Source organism: Aethalodelphis obliquidens, unplaced genomic scaffold, assembly GCF_003676395.1.
Source record: "Aethalodelphis obliquidens isolate GAN/ISIS:26980383/991018 unplaced genomic scaffold, ASM367639v1 scaffold13, whole genome shotgun sequence".
Classification (NCBI taxonomy): Eukaryota; Metazoa; Chordata; class Mammalia; order Artiodactyla; family Delphinidae; genus Aethalodelphis; species Aethalodelphis obliquidens.
The window spans coordinates 20,520,015-20,543,577 of record NW_020837957.1 but is presented as its reverse complement, the minus strand read 5'-3'; the positions used below and the strand labels follow the sequence as shown (position 1 = coordinate 20,543,577).

General features: G+C 37.0%; 1 protein-coding gene across 2 annotated transcripts in view; it reads right to left on the bottom strand.

Moving 5' to 3' along the window:
• PRKACB (protein kinase cAMP-activated catalytic subunit beta) overlaps positions 1 to 23,343 on the bottom strand; it is a 143,616-nt gene extending 120,273 nt beyond the window's left edge. The window contains exon 1 of one of the 2 annotated variants that reach the window (XM_027114178.1): positions 23,033 to 23,343. In XM_027114178.1, coding sequence (XP_026969979.1) covers positions 23,033 to 23,078 — 46 coding nt within the window. In that variant the 5' untranslated portion in view covers positions 23,079 to 23,343. The remainder of the gene's footprint in view (positions 1 to 23,032) is intronic. The other variant, XM_027114173.1, reaches the window with a different exon arrangement.
• Positions 23,344 to 23,563: the final 220 nt, after the last annotated feature.

Below are 23,563 nucleotides of genomic sequence, written 5' to 3'. Positions count from 1 at the left end.
TTTTCTGCACTGAAAATATTTCCTGTCAATCTTTTTAAGAAATTTTGGAGCACTATCTTTCAGAATTCTTCTATGCAAAAACATTACTCCCAACTATCAATTACAGTTCTATGATCCTTGATTCCTGTGCTTCAGGGCTTAACTATCCATCCTAAGAGTACTTTTCATTGTTCCCCTGGGAGCCCTATGAAATATGCATACAAATAAGACCTGTAGCTGCCTTTCCTGGGAGGACATGTGAATTAGATTCCCCTTTAGGACATGTACTAGTCAGGTTGTTGTTAAAAAAAAAAAAACACACAACAACAAAACGGATATTATTTTAAGAAGAAAAGGAATTCATGAAATGGGTATAATATAGAATGGTTAGGAAGACTTGAAAACCAGGTTAAGGGAGGAACCAAAGGAGGTAAGCCACAGTTGAGAAGCAATGCACTTAAGACACTGTCTGTTGTGAAATGGACACTCACCTTCATGGCAATGCCACCAATGGATATTCATTGCTACACCACTATATTCTCAATTCTCCAAAATAAATCTCCATTTGATCTTCTGTTTTGAGTCAAATTCACAAGACCGCTTGCAATATTAGTTTCTTGTTAAGACATTGCTTCTAATATAACATGTAAACCAGGCCTGAAGTTGAAAGTATATAGTTGTAGTTATTTCCAGGAACATAATTAGTCTTCTTTGCTACCTAGCAGAAGTATTTTGATGGCTATCTTCCCAATCTTATATTAGGAATAAATACAAAATAAAAATTAAAAGCACCAGTTGGCACATCATTCTATAGGATTAGATTTTTTCTTTTTATAGTATTTTAGATATATCAAGGTTGTTATGGCTATATTTAAAACAAGCATCTCTCAGAAAAAATATTTCCAATCTATCCTCTTTGCCTATCAAGCAACTGTATTTATCTATTCACCAAGTATTTCCTGAGTCCCTACTATGTGCCAAGCACAGTACTGTGTGCTAGACTTCAGTTAATAGCAAAAACAGATATTATAATTCAGTGAGAAAGACTGTACTATAAAAAAATGGCATGATTCTATGAAAATATATAACAGGAGACCTTAATCTAATGTGGGAAGATCAGAGAACACCTTCCTAAAAGCATAATAATTGAAATGAAATATGAGGGATGTGATAAAGGGTTAATTAGGTGAAACGAAAAGAGATAAAAAGATTTCCAGACAGGAAAGAGTATGGGTAAAGGTCTTACAAAAGAAAAGTAGCAGGGTGAATTTCAGAAATTATAGCTTAAAAAAAGGTATACTTACCAATTTTTTTTAATTATCAAGAACTTGGTAATTATGTATGGGTACTATTTATACCCTTGGTTAATTCCTTTGAGAAGTTTATATAAAATCAATAATGGAAGAAGAGATCAGGTACAGTAACTCTTCAATAATCCATACTAATGGGAAATATTAATATAGATAATCTCAAGCAAAAAACAGCAGACAAAATTATTTTGATTTAGTTTTGAATTAATCCAATACATTTTTCCCATAGTAGATTGATTTGTTTTGCTCAAACTAATTAAAATATTTATTTGTAATATCTTAATAAACATTAGCTAGCAATACAGAAAGATTCATTTTGTGTTTGGGGCATACTTCTGAACACTACAGCTTTGGGTGTTAAAGTCATTAACAAATGCCAAAGCAATCATAGTTAATAACAGTGTCTTATTGTGTCTTAAAACGCACTATAAGGAGTGATAGGAAGGAAATCAAATAAGTTACAGGGGCCAAATCATGACAGGCCTTATATGCCATGCTAAGAACAGATTCTATACGGCATTCAATGGAGGACAAAAAAATGATTTTAAGCAGGGAGCAACCAGATCAGTTTTGGGAGATAGCTAAGAAAACATAGGTAAGGGGATTGGTTAAGCAAATATTTTAGATATCCTGGAAAGGGATGATAAAGAACTGACTAAGACAGAAGCAGCAGAAGTAGAAATGAGGGGACAAATCACTGATAAGATGCAGTCACCAATGAGAGGTAGGGGATAAGGAAAATGAAAGAATCTAGAAAGACTCCCAGATTTCTGGCTTACATGACTAAGAAAGTTCCCCATTTTCACCTAAATAGGGGATACAGACTTAGGGAAAAGACAATTTCCTCAATTTGACTTTCCAGGTAACACACCCAGTAAAAATTAAATATGCCTGGAGAACTGAAGAGAGATATGTGTTGGTCACAAAGAAGTAATAGGAAGTGGCAGTATCTGAGGTAACTGAGTGGATGACTCACTTGGGGAAACATTACGGAGGAGAGAAACTAAAGAAAAAAGGTCACAAACAGGATTATTGATGACGCTTACCAAAGCAGGTAGGAACAGAAATCAACCTTAGGATTTGAGGTATAAACAGAAAGAAAGTAGAAGCTGTGAAATTAGCCTATTAATTAAGAAGTTTAGTTTTAAAAGAGATCTGAGAAAAAGAAGATGACATGACATAGAGGGAGAAAGTTTACATTTTCATATTATTTTTCAAATGGTAAAACTTGAACATATATATGTATGTATACAGTACAAATATATGCATATATGTACACATACACATATATATACACAAAGGGGAAGAAGAGAATGGAATGGAATAGTTGAAAATATGAGCAGATCTTTTAAAGCATGATATCAAAGACAAAAACTGTAAAATATACATTTGATTACATAAAAACTTAAAGTTTTGCAAAACTGAAAGATAAATAGTAAAAGTTTATAACATATAGCCAGAGAAGGGTTAATAATGATAATAAAGACACTCACAAATATTTCAGGTGAAATATGAGCACAGGATGAGAACAGGTTACTTATTAAAAATATAAAAATTGCCAATAAACATAATGTTCAACTTTTGCTAGAAATAAAATTAATTAAAAATATGAGATGCTATTTCATGCTGATTAACTAAAGCTGTGAAACTTACAATAACTCATTCTTATAATGTTTCCGTGAAACAAACACTCATGTTATTTGTACTATTATGTGCATGGAAAACATGTACCAGAAGTCTAAAAAAATAAATCTACAAGAATACTAGTCTCAACACTTTTCAAAAAAAGAATGAAAACAACCTAAATGCCCAACAACAGGAGCTGCCTTTTTAAAGACAGTAAATAATCATACAATGGAACACTAGTATTTTGCTAAAGCAAACAAGGAAGGAAAAACCAGAAGTTGTTGGGATTGTGGAACAATGAGAACTCTCATATGATGCTGACAGTAACGCAAATTGGTACAACTTCAGAAAACTATCGACTGTATCTATTAAAGCTGAATGTCCACAACTAGATATATACTCAATAGAAATTCATACATATTTTCACCAGAATACATGTACCAGAATGTTTATAGCAGCACCATTTATAATAGCCCCCAAATGGAAACTTAACATATACCAACAACAGAATGGATAAATTATGATATACTCAAACAATGGAATACAATACAGCCAAGAGAACAATTTCTAACTATACTCAACCATAGGGATGAATCAGACACAAAAGAGTACCTACTGTATGATAACATTTATAAAACAAGCAAAACTAATTAACGCTATTGGAAGTAGGAAGAATGGTTACTATTGAAGTGGAGAGTTAAAAAAATTAGTTCTATACATGTTATTATTTCAATAAACAAACTGAATGTTAAAAAAATATTCCCTACAGAATAACATCTGACTGCATGGAAAAATTCGTGCTGTAAAAATGAAAAAATACAAAACAAAGTATAAGAATGTATACTTAGATGGCAGATTAGGGTAATGGTTAAAATTGCAGGCTCTAAAATCAAGCCTACCTAAGTTTGAATCCCAGTTATGTGCTGTTGGGCAAATTACTTAACTGCTTCAGTTTCTTCACCTGTAAATGGTGTTAACAAAAGTACAGACCACACTGGGTAGTGAGGTGGATCAAATAAAATAAACCAGGTTAAAGCACTTATAATAGTGACTGGCACGTGGTAAGTACCATACTATTATTGGGTTGGCCAAAAACTTCCTTCAGCTTTAAGTAAAAATAAGAGACACATTTTTCATTTTTACCAAGAACTTTATTGAACAACATATTCACCCTTTTGTTCCACTACCTTCTGCCATTTTTCAGGCAACTTCATAATTCCATCTTCCCAAAACTTTTAATCTTTTTGACCAAAGAACTGTTCCAGGTGCCTTTTACAGTCTTCCAGGGAATTGAAATTTTCTCCATTAAGAGAATTTTGTAAAGACCAAAATAAATGGAAATCCGAAGGTGCAATGTCTGGTGAATACGGCGGATGAATCAGAGCTTCCCAGCCAAGCTGTAATAGTTTTTGTTTAGTCATCAAAGAAACATGTGGCCTTGCAGTATCCAGATGGAAGATTATGCGTTCTCTGTTAACTAATTCCAGACGCTTTTCATCGAGTGTTGCTTTCAATTGGTCTAATTGGGAACAGTACCTGTTGGAATTAATTGTTTGGTTTTCCGGAAGGAGCTCATCATAGGGGACTCCCTTCCAATCCCATCATATACATAACATCACCTTCTTTGGGTGAAGACCAGCCTTTGGTGTGGTTGGTGGTGGTTCATTTCACTTGCCCCACGATCTCTTCCGTTCCACGTTATTGTACAGTATCCACTTTTCATGGCCCATCACAATTTGTTTTTAAAACAGAACATTTTCATTATGTATAAGTAGAGAATCACATGTGGAAATACGGTCAAGAAGGTTTTTTTCACTTAACTTATGTGGAACCCAAACATCAAAGTGATTAACATAACCAAGCTGGTGCAAATGATTTTCAGCGCTTGATTTGGATATTTTGAGTATGTCGGCTATCTCCCGCGTGGTATGACATTGATTGTTCTCAATTAATGTCTCGATTTGATCACTATCAACTTCAACTGGTCTACCCAACCGTGGAGCATCGTCCAGCGATAAATCTCCAGCACGCAAACTACTTTTGAGACGTTTGATTAGTCACGGCAACTTCTCCATATGCGGCACAAATCTTTTTTTGCATTTCAGTTGCGTTTTTACCTTTCTTGAAAACTAAAGCATAATATGCCGAAAATGTTCTTTCTTCCATCTTCAGTATTAAAATGGCTACACAAAAATTCACCAATTTTGATGGTTTTTCTATAAACACACACTGATATGACAACTGTCACAATACAATCTAACAAAATTGTTTTGAATGAAGTTAAAGACAAATAAACGCTACTAGAGCCATCTTATGGAAAAACCAAACGAACGTTTTGGCCAACCCAATATTATTATAATCCCATTTTTGTTAAAACTAACCCATATATTTTTAAAAAGGATATATTGAAGAAAAAAATGCTAACTGGTTATCTGTGAATGGTGGGATTCTGGTTGAGATTTTTCTTTTCTTTTTATTATATATAAGTAATGGTGAGTAGAAAATTTCCCATAATTGTTATTATGAAAATTCATTTGTTGAAAGAAATGGTTGAATACACTCACTCCAGGTTAAAAAAAAAAAAAAAAAGCAAGTGTCAGTGCCTGGGTTTTCTGTGAAAGCAAGAAGTTTCTCTGAATAAAGAGGTGGTGGGAAGGAATTAGATGTTCCAGAGAAAAATATCCAGAAGGGAGAAGTGATCAGGGTAGCATTCTGTTCTAGTGAATGGTCAAGAAAGAAGACCTCTAATCAAGAGTACAATCAGAAGGACATTTGAGAAAAACTTTAATGTCTCATGAGTACTAAATTGTTTACCTTTTGGTATATTATATAAATGATCCTGAATTTCCTTTAAGCAATTTTCAGTCAGTTGTACTTTGCTAATAACTAAATGCTTTTGCGTGAGGGATTTCTTTTATGAAACACTCAGAGGAGAAGATCCCACTTGAGATATTTTAAACTAAGGAATAGTACCCAGCTGTATCTCAGATTCTATCATTACTCTAGAATTAAATCAAGGAGGTATGCTAACCATAACTGTCCAACTATCAATGTGAGGTAGTAGGGAAAAAATGTACATTACATGGAAAACCTGTAGGTGCGGACAGGTTTGCTAATAATGGAAAAGAGGTTCCAGGGGGTCCTCTGGAAAGAACAGGGACATAGGCGGTTTAAAATGTGATTGAACTTGGACAGGTGATAGAACTTTTCTGTATTTCAGTTCCTTCGCATGTGTTTCAGTTGTCTATCACTATGTAACAAACACCAAAACTTAGTGTTAATTGTGAGCATATTTTGCTCACAATTCTGTGGTTCAAGAATTTGGTCAAGGTACAGTAGGAACTGCTTATCTGGGGTCTGGGGTCTGAGCTGGGTGACTCAAACAGCTGGAGGACAGCTGGAACAGCCCAGCTGAAGTCATACGTCTGGTGTCTCACTTCTCACTGCTGGCTGAGTCACTCACTCATCTGGCTTCAGTTGAAGCCTGGGCTGACTGAAAGGGCTAAGAAAGCGTCACTCACTTGTCTAGTGCCTAGGTGCTACTCCATATGGCCTATCTCTAACTCCCTCTGTCCCTCTGTCTCTGTCTCCCCCCCACCCTTTCTCTCTCTGTCACTTTTCTCTCTTTCTCTTTCCAAGTGGCTAGTTGGGCATGCTGGTCTCAAAATAGTCAGACTTCTTACACAGCAGCTGGTTTCTATAAGAGCACAGGCTATTAAACCTTTTAAAAGCATAAGCCTGGAATTGACCCAGCATCACATCCACCATATTTATTGCTTAAACAATCATATGTCTAGCCCAGATTAAAGGGAGTGAAGAAATCAACTATGCCTCTGGATGGAAAGCGTGGTTAAAAATTTGCAGCCATCGTTACTCTGTCACAGTATCCTCTGGCCACATATTATTTACACTTCTCCATTTTCAAAATACACTTAACCCCTCCCAAGGCCCCCCCAAAGTCCCATTACAACATCAGCTCAGAGTCGAGGACCTAGTCTAAATCAGGTGCAGATGGAGAGAAGGCTCCTCAAATCCAGTTTCTTGTCTGCAGCTCCTCAGGTATGATTCCTCTAATTTGACGACCTGTGAAGATGCAAGCTATCTGCCCAATACAAACCCAATATACAATGGTGAAGCAAGGAACAGGAAAATTGCAAGGGACACTACCATCCAAAAAGGGAGAAAACAAGAGGTACGTAACAGTCATTAGTCAATAGCAAGTCTGAAATCCAGTTAGGCACAAGTCACCAGTTCCTTGACTAGTCCTGGAAGTGGTTCTCCATATCTCTTAGCTCTACTCTCTGGCTTCTTGGCTGCATCCTGAGTCATCCTTCATTTTCCATAACAAATGGCCTATGTTTAGAGCTGAGTAGCTTCTCAGCCTGCTTCCTTTCCACAGGAGGTTGAGGGCGCAGAGACTTCTTTTCATTATGACTTCTCTCTGCCCCTTTCCTTTTAAAACCCTAGATTTCATGTTATCATATTATAATCAACTCCAATAGACAAAAGCCATGTTCACATTTCTCTCTGAAAGGCCATTCTCTACCTTGGGCCTCATGTAAGGCTGCTATAGCAGGGGTTCCCAACCCCCAGGCTGCAGACCAGTACCAATCCAAGGCCTGTTAGGAACCTGGACGCACAGCAGGAGGTGAGCAGCGGGCGAGCGAGCGAAGCTTCATCTCCCGCTCCCCATCACTCGCGTTACCACCTGAACCATCCCCCCCACAACCTCCCCCCACTGCTCCATCTGTGGAAAAACTGTCTTCCATGAAACCGGTCCCTGGTGCCAAAAAAGGTTGGGGACTGCTGTGTTACAGGACAAAGTCCTCATTTCTAGAAACCCCAACTGTCTAATTGACAGGGTCTGTAAGACACACACTCAAGATTCTTATAAGCCTTTTTAGTCTAGTTGAAGGTCTATGATGTAGCACTTTAAATCCTCTTCTTAGTAAAGGATCTTATGGCATTTTAAATCGTATTTATCAAAAGAGGATAAAATGGTCAAGATACAAATAAAAATTGCCCAAAAATAATAATAATAACTGCAGGCAGCTTTCTGAAACCCTCCTTCTTGCACCTAGTAATCTAAAGAGAGTTATCTCTTTTATCAAACAATAGTTCTCTTGTGAATTATGTAGGCCAATGCTCCTTATATTTATATAGATTAAATTCCTGTTAGAATTCAATGCTAAACTTCTGTTAGAATTTCAGTGAATTCGGAAGAGGTTCTATACTGTATACTCCCTTGCCATGTAAAAAGTGCTAAATTTTATGCTCAAATATAATAACTATCACCATCAGTTTTCTGGTTCAATCTTAATCTACTTTATTTTGAGGGTCCTGTTTATTTTAAAAATTTTACTTTAAAGACAATATGATTTATGTATATGCCTTCTATCACAAAACACTTGAAATCTTTTTTGGCTGTGGTAATCGCGGTGAGGGGTGGATGGTGTTGAGGAGGTACCAGAGTGATTAATAAATAAATGAAGGTTGAATAGAAAGTTCCATTTCTGGCTTAGGAAAATGAAAAGCTCCCCCCACCCACCACCCCAGGGTTAAAAAAGAAAAAAAACAATGTCTGTGATGATCAGTTTTATGTGTAAACTTGGCTAGGGTATAGTCTCCAGTTATTCAATCAAACACTAATCTAGGTGTTGCTGTGAAGGTATTTGGTAGATGTGATGAAAAGTCCACAATCAGGTCACTTCAAGTAAAGAAGATTATCCTAGATAATCTGGGTGGGTCTGATTCGATCAACTGAAAGGCCTTGAAGAGCAGAACTGAAGCTTCCCTGAAGTCAGCCTGTGGACTTTAGCTTCAGCCTGTGCCTGAGAGTTCCAGCCTGCCCTTCCTGACGGCCTGCCCCATGGATTTTGGACTTGCCTAGCCAGCCCCCATAATCAATAAGTCAATTCCTTGCAATATATCTCTTAATATATAGCCTATTGATTCTGTTTGTCTGGTGTAACCCTGGCTGATAGAGTACTGAGTTTTCTACCACTGGTAAGATTATTATGCAAGAGATAAGTAAATAAAGTAAAACATTTACAGATTTTTTAGAAAAGCAGCCAATATGGCATAGTGGTTAAGAACACAGACTCTAGAGTCACACTGCCTGGGTTCAAATCCCAGCCTGACTACTTACTAACCATGTGGCTTTGGACAAATTACTTAGCCTCTTTGTGCCTAAATTTCCTCTTGTATAAAATAAGAGCAATCATAGTTCCTATGTCAAAGGGTTGTGAAGATTAAGTGGGTTATTATACATATAGCACCAACAACAGTACCTGGCACATAGGAAAAGCTAAGTAATAGTCTAAAAAGTGATATGGTAGGTAGACAGATCTTCTAAGGGCTCTTTGGATTCTAGGACAGTTTCAAATGTACAATTTTTAAAAGAAAATTATCATTACCATGTTAGGAGAGCAGAATAACTAGTGATTATGAGTAGAAGGCCTAGAACAAACTGACTAAGTTTGCATTGCACAAAGCTCTGCCATTTAACTGTGTGACCTTGTTAAACTTCTCTAAGCCTTAATTTTCGTACTAAAAAAAAAAGTGATGATAATAATAGTATTTACTAATAGGGTTATGGTGAGAAATAAACGATATAAGCTGCTTTATGCAATTTTTAAAGTTTTGGTGGATAACGCTAAAATTTCCCGCTGTATTTTTATATCTTTTTATTCTTGATGATCCTGAGGTTATGAATATGTCAGCTCCTTATAATCTAATATAACATTACTCCAGTAGATTAATTTGCTGTTTCTAGTTGTCCATTAACTTGCAATTCAGACAACTTGTTAAAAAATGTGCCCAATCTATACACAAAGTGATTAAGGATTTCCCTTAGAAACTATAGCTATATTTATTGACCATCTTCTAGGTGCCATGAGAAACACATCATATACGATTCCTAAATCTCACAACTCAGCACTATCTCCATTTTGCAGATTAGGAAAGATTTTGAAAGTACCTGTGTGAACTGATATAAATACGCTGTAACATCTATTATTATTTCTTTGAGAACACTTTTATTACTTTCTAGATCTCAGTGTGATCCAGACACCAGGTTAATAATATTAAGTGTCCAGGCAAGTAACCTCTGATCACCTAAGTAGCTAGCTTCTAAATTCTCAAAGGCTTTTCAGGTAATTGATTTTTTAAAAGGGGGAGGGGAATAATTCAATTCCTTTCTCAATTAGATAAATTTAAATCAGCTGTTAATAAAAGCTATAGTTCCACAGAGAATAAGAACACATTCCCATTTAACTATGCAAGTATGAATATTTTTAAATTCAAAAAGAGATACATATTTAAACTGAAGTATATTTTAATCTACAGAATATATAAACCAACATGATCCCACTTGGTCTTTGGCTATCACTATTAATTGAAAACTCATGCCACTAAAATACATTTAATATTTGCCTTTTTATCTGAAAATTATATTGTTAAATTCTAATTTTTTTTTTTTTTTTTTTTTTTGTGGTACGCAGGCCTCTCACTGTTGTGGCCTCTCCCGTTGCGGAGCACAGGCTCCGGACGTGCAGGCTCAGCGGCCATGGCTCACAGGCCTAGCCGCTCTGCGGCATGTGGGATCTTCCCAGACCGGGGTACGAACCCGTGTCCCCTGCATCGGCAGGCGGACTCTCAACCACTGCGCCACCAGGGAAGCCCTATATCTCTTATGTTTAACACTACAAATAAAACTAGGCTATTGTAGTTCATTTAATATACATGTTTATTTAGTATGTATATACTCCAACCTTTCTAGTTTAGTATCTATATTCACTTAATATATACATTTACACACTACCCTATCTTAGACACTTACTTGAAAGATTATACCCTAGACCCATTTCATTCTATCCTCTCTCTGACAACCATCTATCTATCTTTTTAGCTCACTCACTTTAATATCTCAACTCCAACAATCTTCAGACCTTATCAAGGTCTCCAATTCTTCTCACTCTACTTCATATCCTTATATCCTTTTTCCTCCTTAAAAGCATGAATCCCAAGGCCAAGCATTATGATCACCTCCTTGCACAAACTTTTAGCCACTTGCCCCTCTCTCATTTTAAGACTTTTTTATGTTTTTATGTTGTTACATACTGATTTACTTACCGGCAGACCAAGTTTTCAAACGTGTTGTATTCTAAAAGCTGAACTGCATTAAGTGTAGGTTACATTCTCTGCGTCATGACTGTAAGTAACTATAATACAGCAAGAAGAGTAAAAAAAGAACACTTTCTCTTTTTTTTTTAATCCTGGCTTCACGTTTTATCCAACACAGATTTTAATTACCTGCCTAGCCACCGAAGGCAACTGAAATGGCCACGTGTACAGTAAGTCATAGACCAGTTTACTTTAGGTGAGAGATGAAAAAGGGAAGAAAATGTAGTCAAAAAGCAAAACAGAAAGTTAAAGAAAAAGGGGTGCACATTGTTAAAACAAATGAGAAGACAGGTTGAATATAAAAAAAGAAAAATACACAATTGCATAAGGTTCCTGGGAAAGCAAGAGAGGATGGGATCCAAAGTAATGGTAGACGGGTTTGCCTTGCAGAGAAAGATGTGTGACGTGGTGGGTTTTTAAAATATGTCAAAAATTCTTTGAACTCCTTCCATCAAAGGGTGCAATCTAATACACCTTCTTCAAATATGGACTCATCTCAGTGACTCACTTCTAACGAACAGAATGCAGAAGAAGTGACATTGCTTGACTTCTAAGGCTAGGTCATAAAAGGGGATACAGCTTCCACCTGGCTCTTCTCCCTCTCCCTTGGAACTCAACCACCATATTATAAGAAAGCCCAAGCGACGTGTAAAGGCCACCTGTAGATATTCCAGCTGAAAATCCCAGCTAAGGTTCCAACCACCTACAGCCAGCACAACAAGGAGACATGTGAATGAGCAAGTCTTTAAGCGATTCTAGGCCCCAACCTTTGAGCTGAGCTAGTTGTTGTCAAACAGAGCAGAGATGAGATGTCCTTGTAGAACTCTGACCAAAGTGCCCTTTCCTAAGCAAAATAAATGTTGTCATTGCTTTAAGCCACTAAACGAGAGATGTGATTTAACAATAGATAAATGGAATAGACAACTCCTCTATTATAACAGAATAACAAGATAAAGTTAAAATATAGGACATCTGGATGTTTGATATAAGAAGTTGAAGGGGTTCTTGTCTGATACCTTTTATTTTCTTTGCGAAATACGAGGCAAGACCATTGCTTAGAATGAGAGACATAATGGGGATTTCAGAAGTGTAAAGAAGAGAATGAAATAGAAATTGTAATGAATGGGAAACAGAGTTAATCAGAGAAATGTGGTTCAACTGTCAAGTCATGTTGACAGCCCATTTGAGGTTGAATTTATAGTGCCCCTTCCATGTGGCTTTCTCCAGCAGTGCTTAGCTCCTGGCTGAAAGCACTAAGAAAGTGCAAGTTAAGTTTATCAACTGGACTTCTGTAAGGAAGGATGTGATAAAAAGAGAAAAGTGCAAAGGATTTCAGGGACCACGTAATCTAAACTGGTTAAGAAAAAATGAAGCGAGAGGTTCTAATGAAGAATGATCATAATGGGAATATTTAAAAAGCAAACAATAAGGAGAGGACACTGTAATCAGAGAATGACATGCCTACAATAGTGATTCTTGCGCAGTTAATGAGTATGACAAGGTTGCTGGTGAGACTGGCTATCTGAACTGAAGTGAAGAGAAGGGGATAACGATAATGTGGTCAAGGAATTGAGATGCAATGATAATGGATGAGTCATCAAGCAGAAGTTAAAGCCATCAAGGATGAATACAGGGCTTACAGTATAGAGAAACTTTGTGACCCAAAGTTTTTGATGAATGAAAGTAAGTGAGCCAGAGATTGGTAAATGACAGCAACATAGACGAGGAACATGGTGATACAGCTGAATGGTATAGGTCTTGTCTTGGTCTGTTTGGGCTGCTATAACAAAATACCATAGACTGGGTGGCTTATAAATAAAAGAAATTTATTTCTTACAGTTCTGAAAGCTGGAAATTCAAGATCTGGTGCCGGCAGATTTGGTGTCTGGTACCAGCCCACTTCCTCCTTGACAGCCGTATTCTCACTGTTAACCTCACAGCTGAAGGGGCAAGGGAGCTCTCTCAGCCTTTTTTATAATCCCATTCATGAGGCTCTGCCCTCATGACATAACCACCTCCCAAAGATCCCACCTTCAAATATCATCAACTTGGGAGTCAGGATTCAACATATGAATCTGGGGGATACACAAACATTCAGGCCTCAAACGAGGAGAGTTTTTTTTAAGAGGTTGGGAGCATAACAGTTTTTCCTAATCTAATGTCTTCCTAGCTGAAGCCTGAGACCAATCTCTCCCTACCAATTAAAAGTGATATAATTTTGACATATAAATGTCGAATAAACTACTATGTGCTAAGAAGAGAGGGAAAGAGGTACCCTCTTATCAAATAAATCAACTACTAGACCCAAATAGTCAATATATTACAGAGAAAGTACCTGCTAACTGGGGAGGGGGGAGGGTAAACATTTCTAAAAGAAGCTTGAGGTTTTTTATCCATTTAATTATCCATAGTTTTAGCTTCCACTATGAGCTGGGAACTGTGTTTGGGGGATATCTACCTAAACAAGGTAGATATTGTCTCTGCCCTTACATATCACAATGTGTAGTAGGAGAAACAGCTGAGAAATCAATGCTAGTATAAGTGCTAGAGTTACAGATGTAAACATCTCCAAAATGGACTCAAAACCAATTTCTATTTCAGTCAGTTACAGTCTATTTCCCAAGATGATCTCAGAAATTCTATACTTATTCCCATATAAACTCCTATGTTGTATTTTCACCCTAGTATCAATCTCAGGCACCTGTGTATCATTGTACATTTTTATCATAAATATCTGAATGTATCTGTCTCCCAGCTTAAGGATAGGAACTAAGTCTTACCTTTATCCTTATATTTGCATTTATGGACTAGCACAATGCCTGGTACAAGGTAGGCACGTACTAAGTACTGATTGAGAATAACTTAAGGATTGAATGAATGACAAACAAATGACTATTCTGTCTCTGCATCATTCTATCAGTTGAACTATAGCTTATTTAGTAACCTCAAGACTACAGCCTAAAGAGAGATTCATATTCTTCCCCAGTTTAACCTTTCATGGCTTCTATACATCTAGGGAGCTGAGCTAGGACAGGATCCTAGCTGAGCTAGGATTGGAGGAGCTAAATTAGCAGAATTGGCTCTTATAAAAGAAGCTAAGTAATATCTGTATAAACAGTTTCTTTCAATTTTGTGGCTCACATACCACAACGGTCTGCTGATGCTATATGGTCTTCTACTTGAATAAGTGGAAATTGAATACCCATTAAGTAGAAGCTTAAAATAATGAGATCTCAAGACAGTATCTTTGTTTCTGAGTCAAAGTCCAGATGGAGAATACAGACTTGCCAAGGACTCATAGGTTTAGATTCAACAGTTGTTTTACTAGAAAACAAAAATTTCAGAAGTCATTGAAAAGTTAACATTAAATGAATAGTAGGCAACAGGAAATACAATCTTAAACCATAGCCATAAAGCCTGGGACTTTATACCTGTAACAGCAAATCAGCTAAAGATATGGCATTTACATTGGATTTTATAAGGCAGCCCTAATGTCAAATGTGCTACTGAATTATCCTTCATTGTGAACTGTCAATTAGTTCATTTCTCTCTTTAAAGGAGTCCCCCTTTTTTTTTTCTGGCCACGCCACTCAGTATGTGGGATCTTAGTTCCCTGACCAGGGATCAAACCCGTGCTCCCTGCAGTGGAAGCGCAGAGTCTTAACCACTGGACCACCGGGGAAGTCCCAAGTAGTCCCAAATTTGATTCAGAAAATTATCCACATAGATACAGAACATTACTGAATCTATTATAACCAAAAAGTAAAAAACCAAATTGTTACTGCAGGAAATACCCTATAATATACTTCCTACAAAATTCTCATGATTATGCATTTACTTGTCTAAAGCTTCCACTAGACTATGAGCTACATGAAGACAACTCTGTATCTCCTACACGCCCCCCCAGAAATTAAAAAAAAAATGAATAGATGAATTATAATGGATTGAAATATAAAAATTTAAGCTATACCTCCATCTCTAATTAAGCAAGTTAAGTTATACCTCTATATTTAAGCAACTTTTAAGCTATACCTCCGTATCAGGGGAAATAATTTATTTTTTGCATTATGGTAGTAAACCTCAATATTAGCAAGAAAGAGGTCTACTAATACTGATGAGTCTTTTTGAAGCTGTAAGGGGCTGAAAGGGTTACAAAACCTATAAAAAGAATAAAAGCGCATCAACACTTTCCAGCAATTTTTAAGTTGATAAAAATACTAGCTGAATTTGTAAGCACAAATGTTTCTACCTTTAAACATAAATAATCAGTTAAATATATTTATTCTCTAAGCCAAGTTTATGAAGGTTTCACTGTACTTCCTTTTATTTGCTCTACAACTAGCTTTTATAAGTTTTGAGGAATAGCCCATGAGTTCTAGTGTTCTAAATGTAGGTGAATAATGCCAGATTTTCTCTGTCTATACTATTTGGTTTATACACTTCAATCGTGTAGCCCTAATCTTTCTAGAATGAAGAGTTCTGGGGGGTTTTTTTTGTTTGTTTTTTTGTTTTAAGTTTATCCTCATACAATAGACCAATTCACTTACTCCCATTAGCCGCCCTGATCTTAACTTTCTCCAGTTCTGCTATAAACAAAACATCATAACTACACATAATACGTTAAGGATTTTACACTAAGAGTAGACTGTTTTATGTTTTGTTTCTAATACACTCCCTTGATGACCAACATTTAAGTGGTCCCTTTACCTACAGCAGAACATGAAAATATCTTCAAAGATCAATACAGTGATTCCAAAATTTGTTTCTTAGGCCAAAACTCAGAGGCTATCATTATTTAAGTACAGATCAAAAATTTCCCCTAAATAAATTACCTTGTATTTGCTCACACTGAGGATCATTTGCCATTTCTCTACCCACATAATTCCGTAAGACTCCTCTATAATTTATTCCTGTCTTGCTACTTTTAAAATATACCTTCTTTCTTTTAATAAATATATGGGAAAAATTGAATTATAAACCTGGAAAAGGCCACAGCCTCTTTATCAAATTCATCCTTCTCAATTTTATAGTACAGCTTGGAGGTATTAAAACACTTGTCTAAAGCAAACTAATGGAAAGAATTAGAAAAGAGAATTTAGATTTTTCTTATTCTAAGTTCATATTCCTACTATTAAGTCACACTTTAACTTTTTAATATCAATTTTAAAGAACGCTAAGGGAAGAATATTGATATTTACTTAGTACAATATATGTTGGTACTATATTTTACATGTTTTTTCCACTATTCCACATGACTCTACAAAACTCAACAGCATATAGGATGCTTACTTTAATTATAAAAGTAACATTTTATCTGACTTTAAATTATTTTGTTTCTTTAAAAGTTACGCTGTTCTCATCAGTGCTTTGGCTTTTACTTTTTTCAAAACAAAGAAGCTAAACTTTTAGTGGCTACAGTTCTTAATTTATAGAAGTCATGTCAGATGTCATATATAGTTTTATAGCTTCTAAACAGCTGGCCTTAAAAGGGGAGCAAAATGAGGATGAAATTTGGAAAAGATCCTTTGACCATCCAAGGTCATTCTTTCCCTCACAGCTGGGAGAATTATAGACAATCCACACATAAAACAACCAATCAGAAATCATTTTTCAGAAATGCCATAGGCACCCTGAGTTCAATATGCCCCCCCAAATCTGTTCCTCCCCTTATATCCATTTCCTAACTCCATTACTGGCATTACAACCCAGCCACCAAGACACAGAAGCTAAAAACTTGGGAGTTATTCCCAATTCCTCCTTTTCCTCATTCCCAACATGCAAGCAGTACAGTACAGTCTGCTTATTTTTAGTTTCCAAATTTCTCACATTTCAGATCATTCCTGTATCCCTACCTCTACCACCTTGATTCAGACCCTCAAAGTCCCTCACTTGAGAGAGGGAGCCTTCTAATTGATCTTCCTGCCTCCAAACACTTCACTTGTTCCATGGTGACATCTTCACATTACCACCAAAGTAATCTCTCTAAAACCCAAATTTTATCATATCTTTCTCTTATTTCACAGTAGCTCCCTAATGTCCATAAGATAAAATTCAAACTCTTTTCATGGTCTCTGTCCATTTCTTCAGTCTCATCTTTCATTGTACAATCTCCCCTCTTCCCTACCACGAACCCCATCCTCTATCATTTAGTCATAATGGACAACTTACTTTCGTCCCTGAATATGTCATGCTGTTTCACCCCTCTGTATCTTTGCTCACTCTGTGTGCTCTCTCTACTCAGAACATACTTCCTCCTGTGATCCTGCTGTTGAACATTTACGATTTTCAATGTTCAACTCCGGGCTCACCTCGTCTTTGCAGTCCTTTTTGAACTTCACTTCCCCCCACCTCTGTGGAAATGACCATACTTTCTATTGGTTCCCGCAGTGAACTTTTACAAAAGCATTTGTAACAGTTTTGTTTTGTTTTGTTTTGTTTTTTGTTTTTCATTAAGTTGTTGACATGTCTGTCTCCCCCTTCTGAAACACAGGTACTTTGGAGCAGATACTGTATCCGATTCAGCCTTTATTCCCATAGACTTGCATAAAGTCTGTCACATATTAGGAACTCAATATGTAGAATGAATGAACAAATGAACAAAGAAAAGAACAATACAGGGACTCTTGAGGAATATTTTTTAAATTAAGATAAAATACTCCAAATAATATGGTACTGACCTAGGTATATTTACCTCCTATAAGTTCCACATTTTCCTATTTAACATAGTTTTTTTCCGTTAAAAACTTAAGATTTATTCCCTTGAGGAAATGTGGACACATATGTGTACTAACATTTATTATCACATAGATATATAGACAATTTTGTAAATTATACTAATTATTTTATTAATTTAATGGAATATCAAAATGACTTATGGTCAACTCCTTACTATCTGAAAGAATCTTAATAGCTATGTTGGCTTACCTAGTATCTTTTCATCTGCTGCTTCTGCCACTCAGCCATGGCTTACTTCTCTAAACTGGCTTTCATGCCTCTAATTATCCTGCTGCTGGCAATGAAAAGCAACAATCTGTTTATATCCTAAGTAGAGGACACTGGCCAGGAGAATGGGAAAAATGGTTCCTGAGCAGGAGGGTAATTTTACACAGTAGATGATCTGCACAAAATGAATCAGAGAATCATGGAACTGTATGAGATAATATGTATTTATCAACCAAATAGTGTGGCTGTTTATTTTCACTTTTTTTTCTTTATTTTTTAACCTAAGGAAGACTACTCCAAAATTCTTCTGGCAATCTATTAAAATGGAATAAATATCTGTTGCTGATTTTCTTTTAAAAAAATATGATAATTGAAAAGTTTAAAGACATAAGATATGAGATCACTGAACTTGTTCCTAATCAACATTTAAATCTATAAAAATTTTCAATAAAAATGTATTCACTGGGATTCAGTATTAAAAACTAATAAATTCTAATTGTAGTAGAGTCCAATAAGGAAATTAACTTTGTACCTAACTTTACAGATTATACACAAATTACTAAACTATAATAATCTGTTCACTAGGTGTATAAATGCTTATTCAGAGGAAATACTGAAGAAATAAGTTAATTTCTAGTATGAAAAAAGACAAATACAGCATTTTGTTCATCTGTACAAACTTGTGAGGATCCACAAATTACCAAGATGATGGAAAGATGGGTTGGCGTTTTTATTACATGTAAAGACAGCTATGCTCTAAACGTGTGGTGTCCAATATACCAAACACTAACTGCCACATGTAGGTTAAAAATTCAGTTTATCAGTTGCCCAGGTTACATTTCAAGTGCTCAATAGCTGCATGTAGCTAGTGGCTACCACATGAGACAATATAAACATTTCCATCACAGCAGCAAGTTTGATTGGATAGTGCTATTGTAAACCATGGTAAAATGCAAATTTCCAAGTACTTTTAAAATGGCAATATAAGTTCAAAAGTAATTTTTCAATTGGCTATTTCATAGAAAGGGAAAGTATACATTTACAAATGAGAAAAAAAGGATTAAACACAAATATTAATGAATGCTTTAAGTATATAAAATTAATTTTCTATGGCTTAATTTGAAATTATACCACATTGAATCTGAAAAGACTTTCAAGGTAATTTAATCCTTCATCCTCAATTTACAGAAATTGAATCTAGAAGACAGTACAAGGAAAAATTAACTCTTTCATTTAAGATATCTACTATATCCAAATAAAGATACTATTGGAAACCACCAAAATTTTCTATAATAATAAACAGATTAAAATGAAGTATAAGCTATTCTGTGTATCTTAGAATCAGATTTTCCATTGGATACAGAGGCTGTTTGCACAGTGGTTAGGATTTCAGGTTCTGGGGTTAACCTGCCTAAGTTCAAACGTTACTCCCTGACTTACTAGCTGTGCAACCTTAGACAAGTCATTTAAGCTCTCTAAGCCTCCTTTTTCTCATCTATAAAATGGAGAAATAACTAAACTATATCATACAGTTGAAAAGATTAAGTGAAATTATGAATGCAAAGTACTAGAGAACCTGGCACACAGTAAGCCTTTAAAAAAATGCTAGTTTTTATGAAACTTGCATTTTGGTTGAAACTAGTCTACTGGTGACTTTCTTTAACTTCCATTCATCTTCAAAAGTTCTTAAGACAGAGAGACTCTGGAAAACATTCAAAACTCATTATATGAACACAGGCTTACAGGTGGCTCTACCACTTGCAGTCATGGGAGAATCTGCATTCAAATCTCTACCAACACTTTACCCATAGGTCTCAACACCTTGGCGCTAAGAGTGTAACATAAAGCCCCAAGCAACATGTGGTGGGGGGTAGAGGACATCTAATGTTTGTTTGTTTTTTAATGAAATAAACAAACAAAAAACCCCTCCTAGGCTAAAATAGGTGGCATCTGTTTTTATGTTGGGGGCTGTGAGTAAAGTAAAAAGTGGGAGACAGGATAAATAAAACAATTTTGAATGACAAGTTTAAAATTTCTCAGAGAATTGTACGCTCACTTATTTTTCTAAAATTTATACTTCTGCGTATTAGCTGAAGTTTAAATAACTACAGTCAGATTTTGAGACACATATTTTTTACTAGAGTAATTTTTAAAAATACACAGAACAGGTATGTAAAAGTAACAGTTGCTCTTTCATTAAGTTTTAAGACATATCAATACAATTTCCTAGTTCACTACAGTAGAATAATAGGTACCCAACTTAATGTGATCTCCAGAAACTGTGGAGATGAAAATGAAATCTCCCCAGCTTTCAAGTCTTACCCCAGAAAATGTTTTATTCTAAGTGTAGGGGGATAGATTTCAATAGAGTACAACATAAGCACCAGATGGTCAAAGCTAACTAAGACCGTTCTCAAATATTTTTATGCCCAGCTTCATTCTTCTGGAATATTTTTAGAACTAAGCTCCAGAGTCACCTGTATGAGGCAAGGGCCAAACCTCAAATCCTAACTGGCCTGATATTTTTATATCATCATTTCAAATCAAACATTTTCCTATTGGTAGTTTTCAGAGTTTTAAGTTCATTTTCCATAATGTTAGCACTTGTCATATTTTGCTTTTCACTTAACTTTTATATGTACATTTTCTCTCTCACACTAGATAGTAAAATTTCTTGAGCTTTACTTACAGAGTCTCCATATGAAACTAATACACTTTGTAGATATTTTGAAAATATTCGTATTAATTGATTATTTAGTGATACAGTATTGAGTCAGGGCATCAGATTCTATTCCTTACTCTGATATCACCAATAGCATGATCTCAGCTCCAGCTTATTCAGAGGTCAGGCACTTTGGCTTTGAAATGGAATGATTACACAGGCTGATCTCTAGAATCACTTATATTTCTAAAAGTTTATGCTTTTATGTATCAGCTGAAGTTTAAATAACTACATTCAAATTTTGAAAGGTATATATTTTCAAAAGTAATTTTTAAAAACTATACAGAACAGTTACGTATATGATGGTAAAAGTTGTTCTTTCATTAAGTTTTAAGATATATTGATAAAATTTCTTTGTTCGCCACAGTAGAACAGCAGCAACATGCACCTGATACCATTGCTCCAAATGAAATTACAAACTGATCAACATGTGACACTTGCAATGACTGTCCCAATGAGACATAGCTTGCTATTTTCTTTTATCACTTCACAACATTTATTCAAACTACTATAATGACCTTCAGTTTCCATAAATAAACTTATATAAAAAGCTGGCTAACATACTTAAGAACTAGGCTATCACTAACAGTTAAAGCTTAGGAAAGAATTTATTCATAGGAATAATTTCAAGATATTTTGATAAACATCTAAAGTTTCCTTTCTGTTTCCTGTAAATATTCCAAGATTATCCCATAGCTACGAGCTTCAAATTAATACTGTCTAGGGGAGAATTAGTTTGGTAACTTAATAATGGAAATATATAAATCACAAAAGAGTCTACTATCACTGTTAAAAATATAAACACTGTACAGGCCAGCACTTGTTAATAAAAATTACTGATATGATTCCATTACCAAGCACACTCTTTGTAATACAATTAGCACATGTTTTATCTTTAGCTTTAAATTAAAAAGGAAAATGATGAAAGGCACAAGTAATTCTTTACTTTCCGCATTAATACTTTTTGTACAGTTAGTTACTACATTTGTGCAATTAAAGAAAAAAAAAACACTAAAATTCTACCTCTATATTGGCTTTTTAAAATCTCCATATCACATATTAAAGACATTAAACTCTTCTGGAGCTCCTGAAAATTAACACCAAAACTTTATTGGTGAAACACAAACCACATAATCTGATCTAACTATTCACATTAAACAAAATGAATGACTAGATATTTCCCAATCGATTCTGCTTTACTGATACCGAAAAAAGCTATTTCCTTCATGCTAAATTATGAAATTAACCTAAAACGTAGTAAAAACATAGAAGCATTAAAAGATATTTACACAAACTGGAATAAATTCATCAGGCATTCCCTCAAGTGCTGAGATGTCATTTACTCCCGGTCACACAACGAATACTATTTGTTTTCTGTTCATCCTGAATCATCAAATCTGAGTTGAACCTGGCAAAGGCAAAAACCATCCAGACTGACTGACGGATTGATTGATAGATAAATAAATAAATAAAACCATATAGCCATACAGAAATTCATGACTTTTTACTGTTTGGTGTAAAGTGTAGAGTGCCTGCACTTTCAGCTCTCAGAAGAAATCCACCGTATTCTGGAAGCACTTCAATTCAGAGTGACCTTTAAGTTTTATAGACATTGTAGCAAATTCTTGCATGTCTCAAGAAAAGGCAAACCTGCCTTGCTTTTTTTCTATAATGGGAAAAGTTTTTGTTTACTCTTATTATATTTTCCACTCCTAAACTGAAAAGACGGAGGATCTCTAAAACGTAGTTGCCCACTTAGGATTAACCTCACCTGCGGAGGACCAGACCCGCAGCCCCTCACCTGATGATAAGGTTGGGATGGACCCAAGTGATGGAGGGTAAAGAGCCAACTCTGCTCACAACACTACCTGTGGCTCCCAAAGAGGGGGCCCGCGTTTTTTGGGGGGGGAGCGAGGGCTGGGATGGTCCAAGAGACTTCTTTATCCGGACCATATTTGGGGAAGCATCTAAGCATGGGAGACCCCCCCACCCCACCCCCGGCGCGCGCTCTAGTGAAAGACGGAATTGCAGGGACCGCTCTCCTCCCTCGCCCTCTCCATCCGGCCCTCGGCGCTCAGCCCTCGCGCCGGAGCTGGGGGGAGGGGGTGGAAGAGGAAGGGAGCGGGTCCCCAGGGTCCCCTAGAGTGGCTCCCGGCGGCCGCTGCGAGGCCTGGACCGTGTCAGCGGCCTCCGGGCTCCGACCCGGAGGGGCGCTCGGTGCCCCGTTCCGGCCCGCCCGGCGGGCCCCCAGACCCAGCCCTTGACTCACCGCTCTCCACCTCGCTGCCTTTCTTGGCGGTCGCCGCGTTCCCCATGACTGAGACGATGAAAGGAAGGGGTCAGGGAGGGGAAGAGGAGCCGGGGCCGTCCCCGCCGCTCCACAGGCTGAGGCAACTCCTGCTTCTGCACCGGTCAGCGCGGTCAGTGCTCTCGGCGCTGGCGGCCGAAGTGCGGGCGGGAAGACTGGGCCGGTTCTGAGGCCAAGGCTTCAGCAAACTCCTCAGCCCCGGCGGCAGCAGCGATATCAACGGCAGCAACGGTGGCGGCGGCGGCGGCTGTGGCTGGCAGACACTCCCCCTTACCCAGCCCCGCCCCCCCTGCGCGCCCCCCGGCAGCAGCGCGCCGGGGCCCCGACCCTGTCCCTCTTCACCAGCGGGCGCGCGCGCCGGAAGTGACGTGTCGGCCGGGTACAAGGGCGGCGGGCTGAGGGGGGCCGAGCCGGGGGCAGCGGACTCGGGTAACCTCGGCTGGCACCTCAGCGGCCCACCGAGCCGGGACGTGGTGGCACGGACTTGGTCTC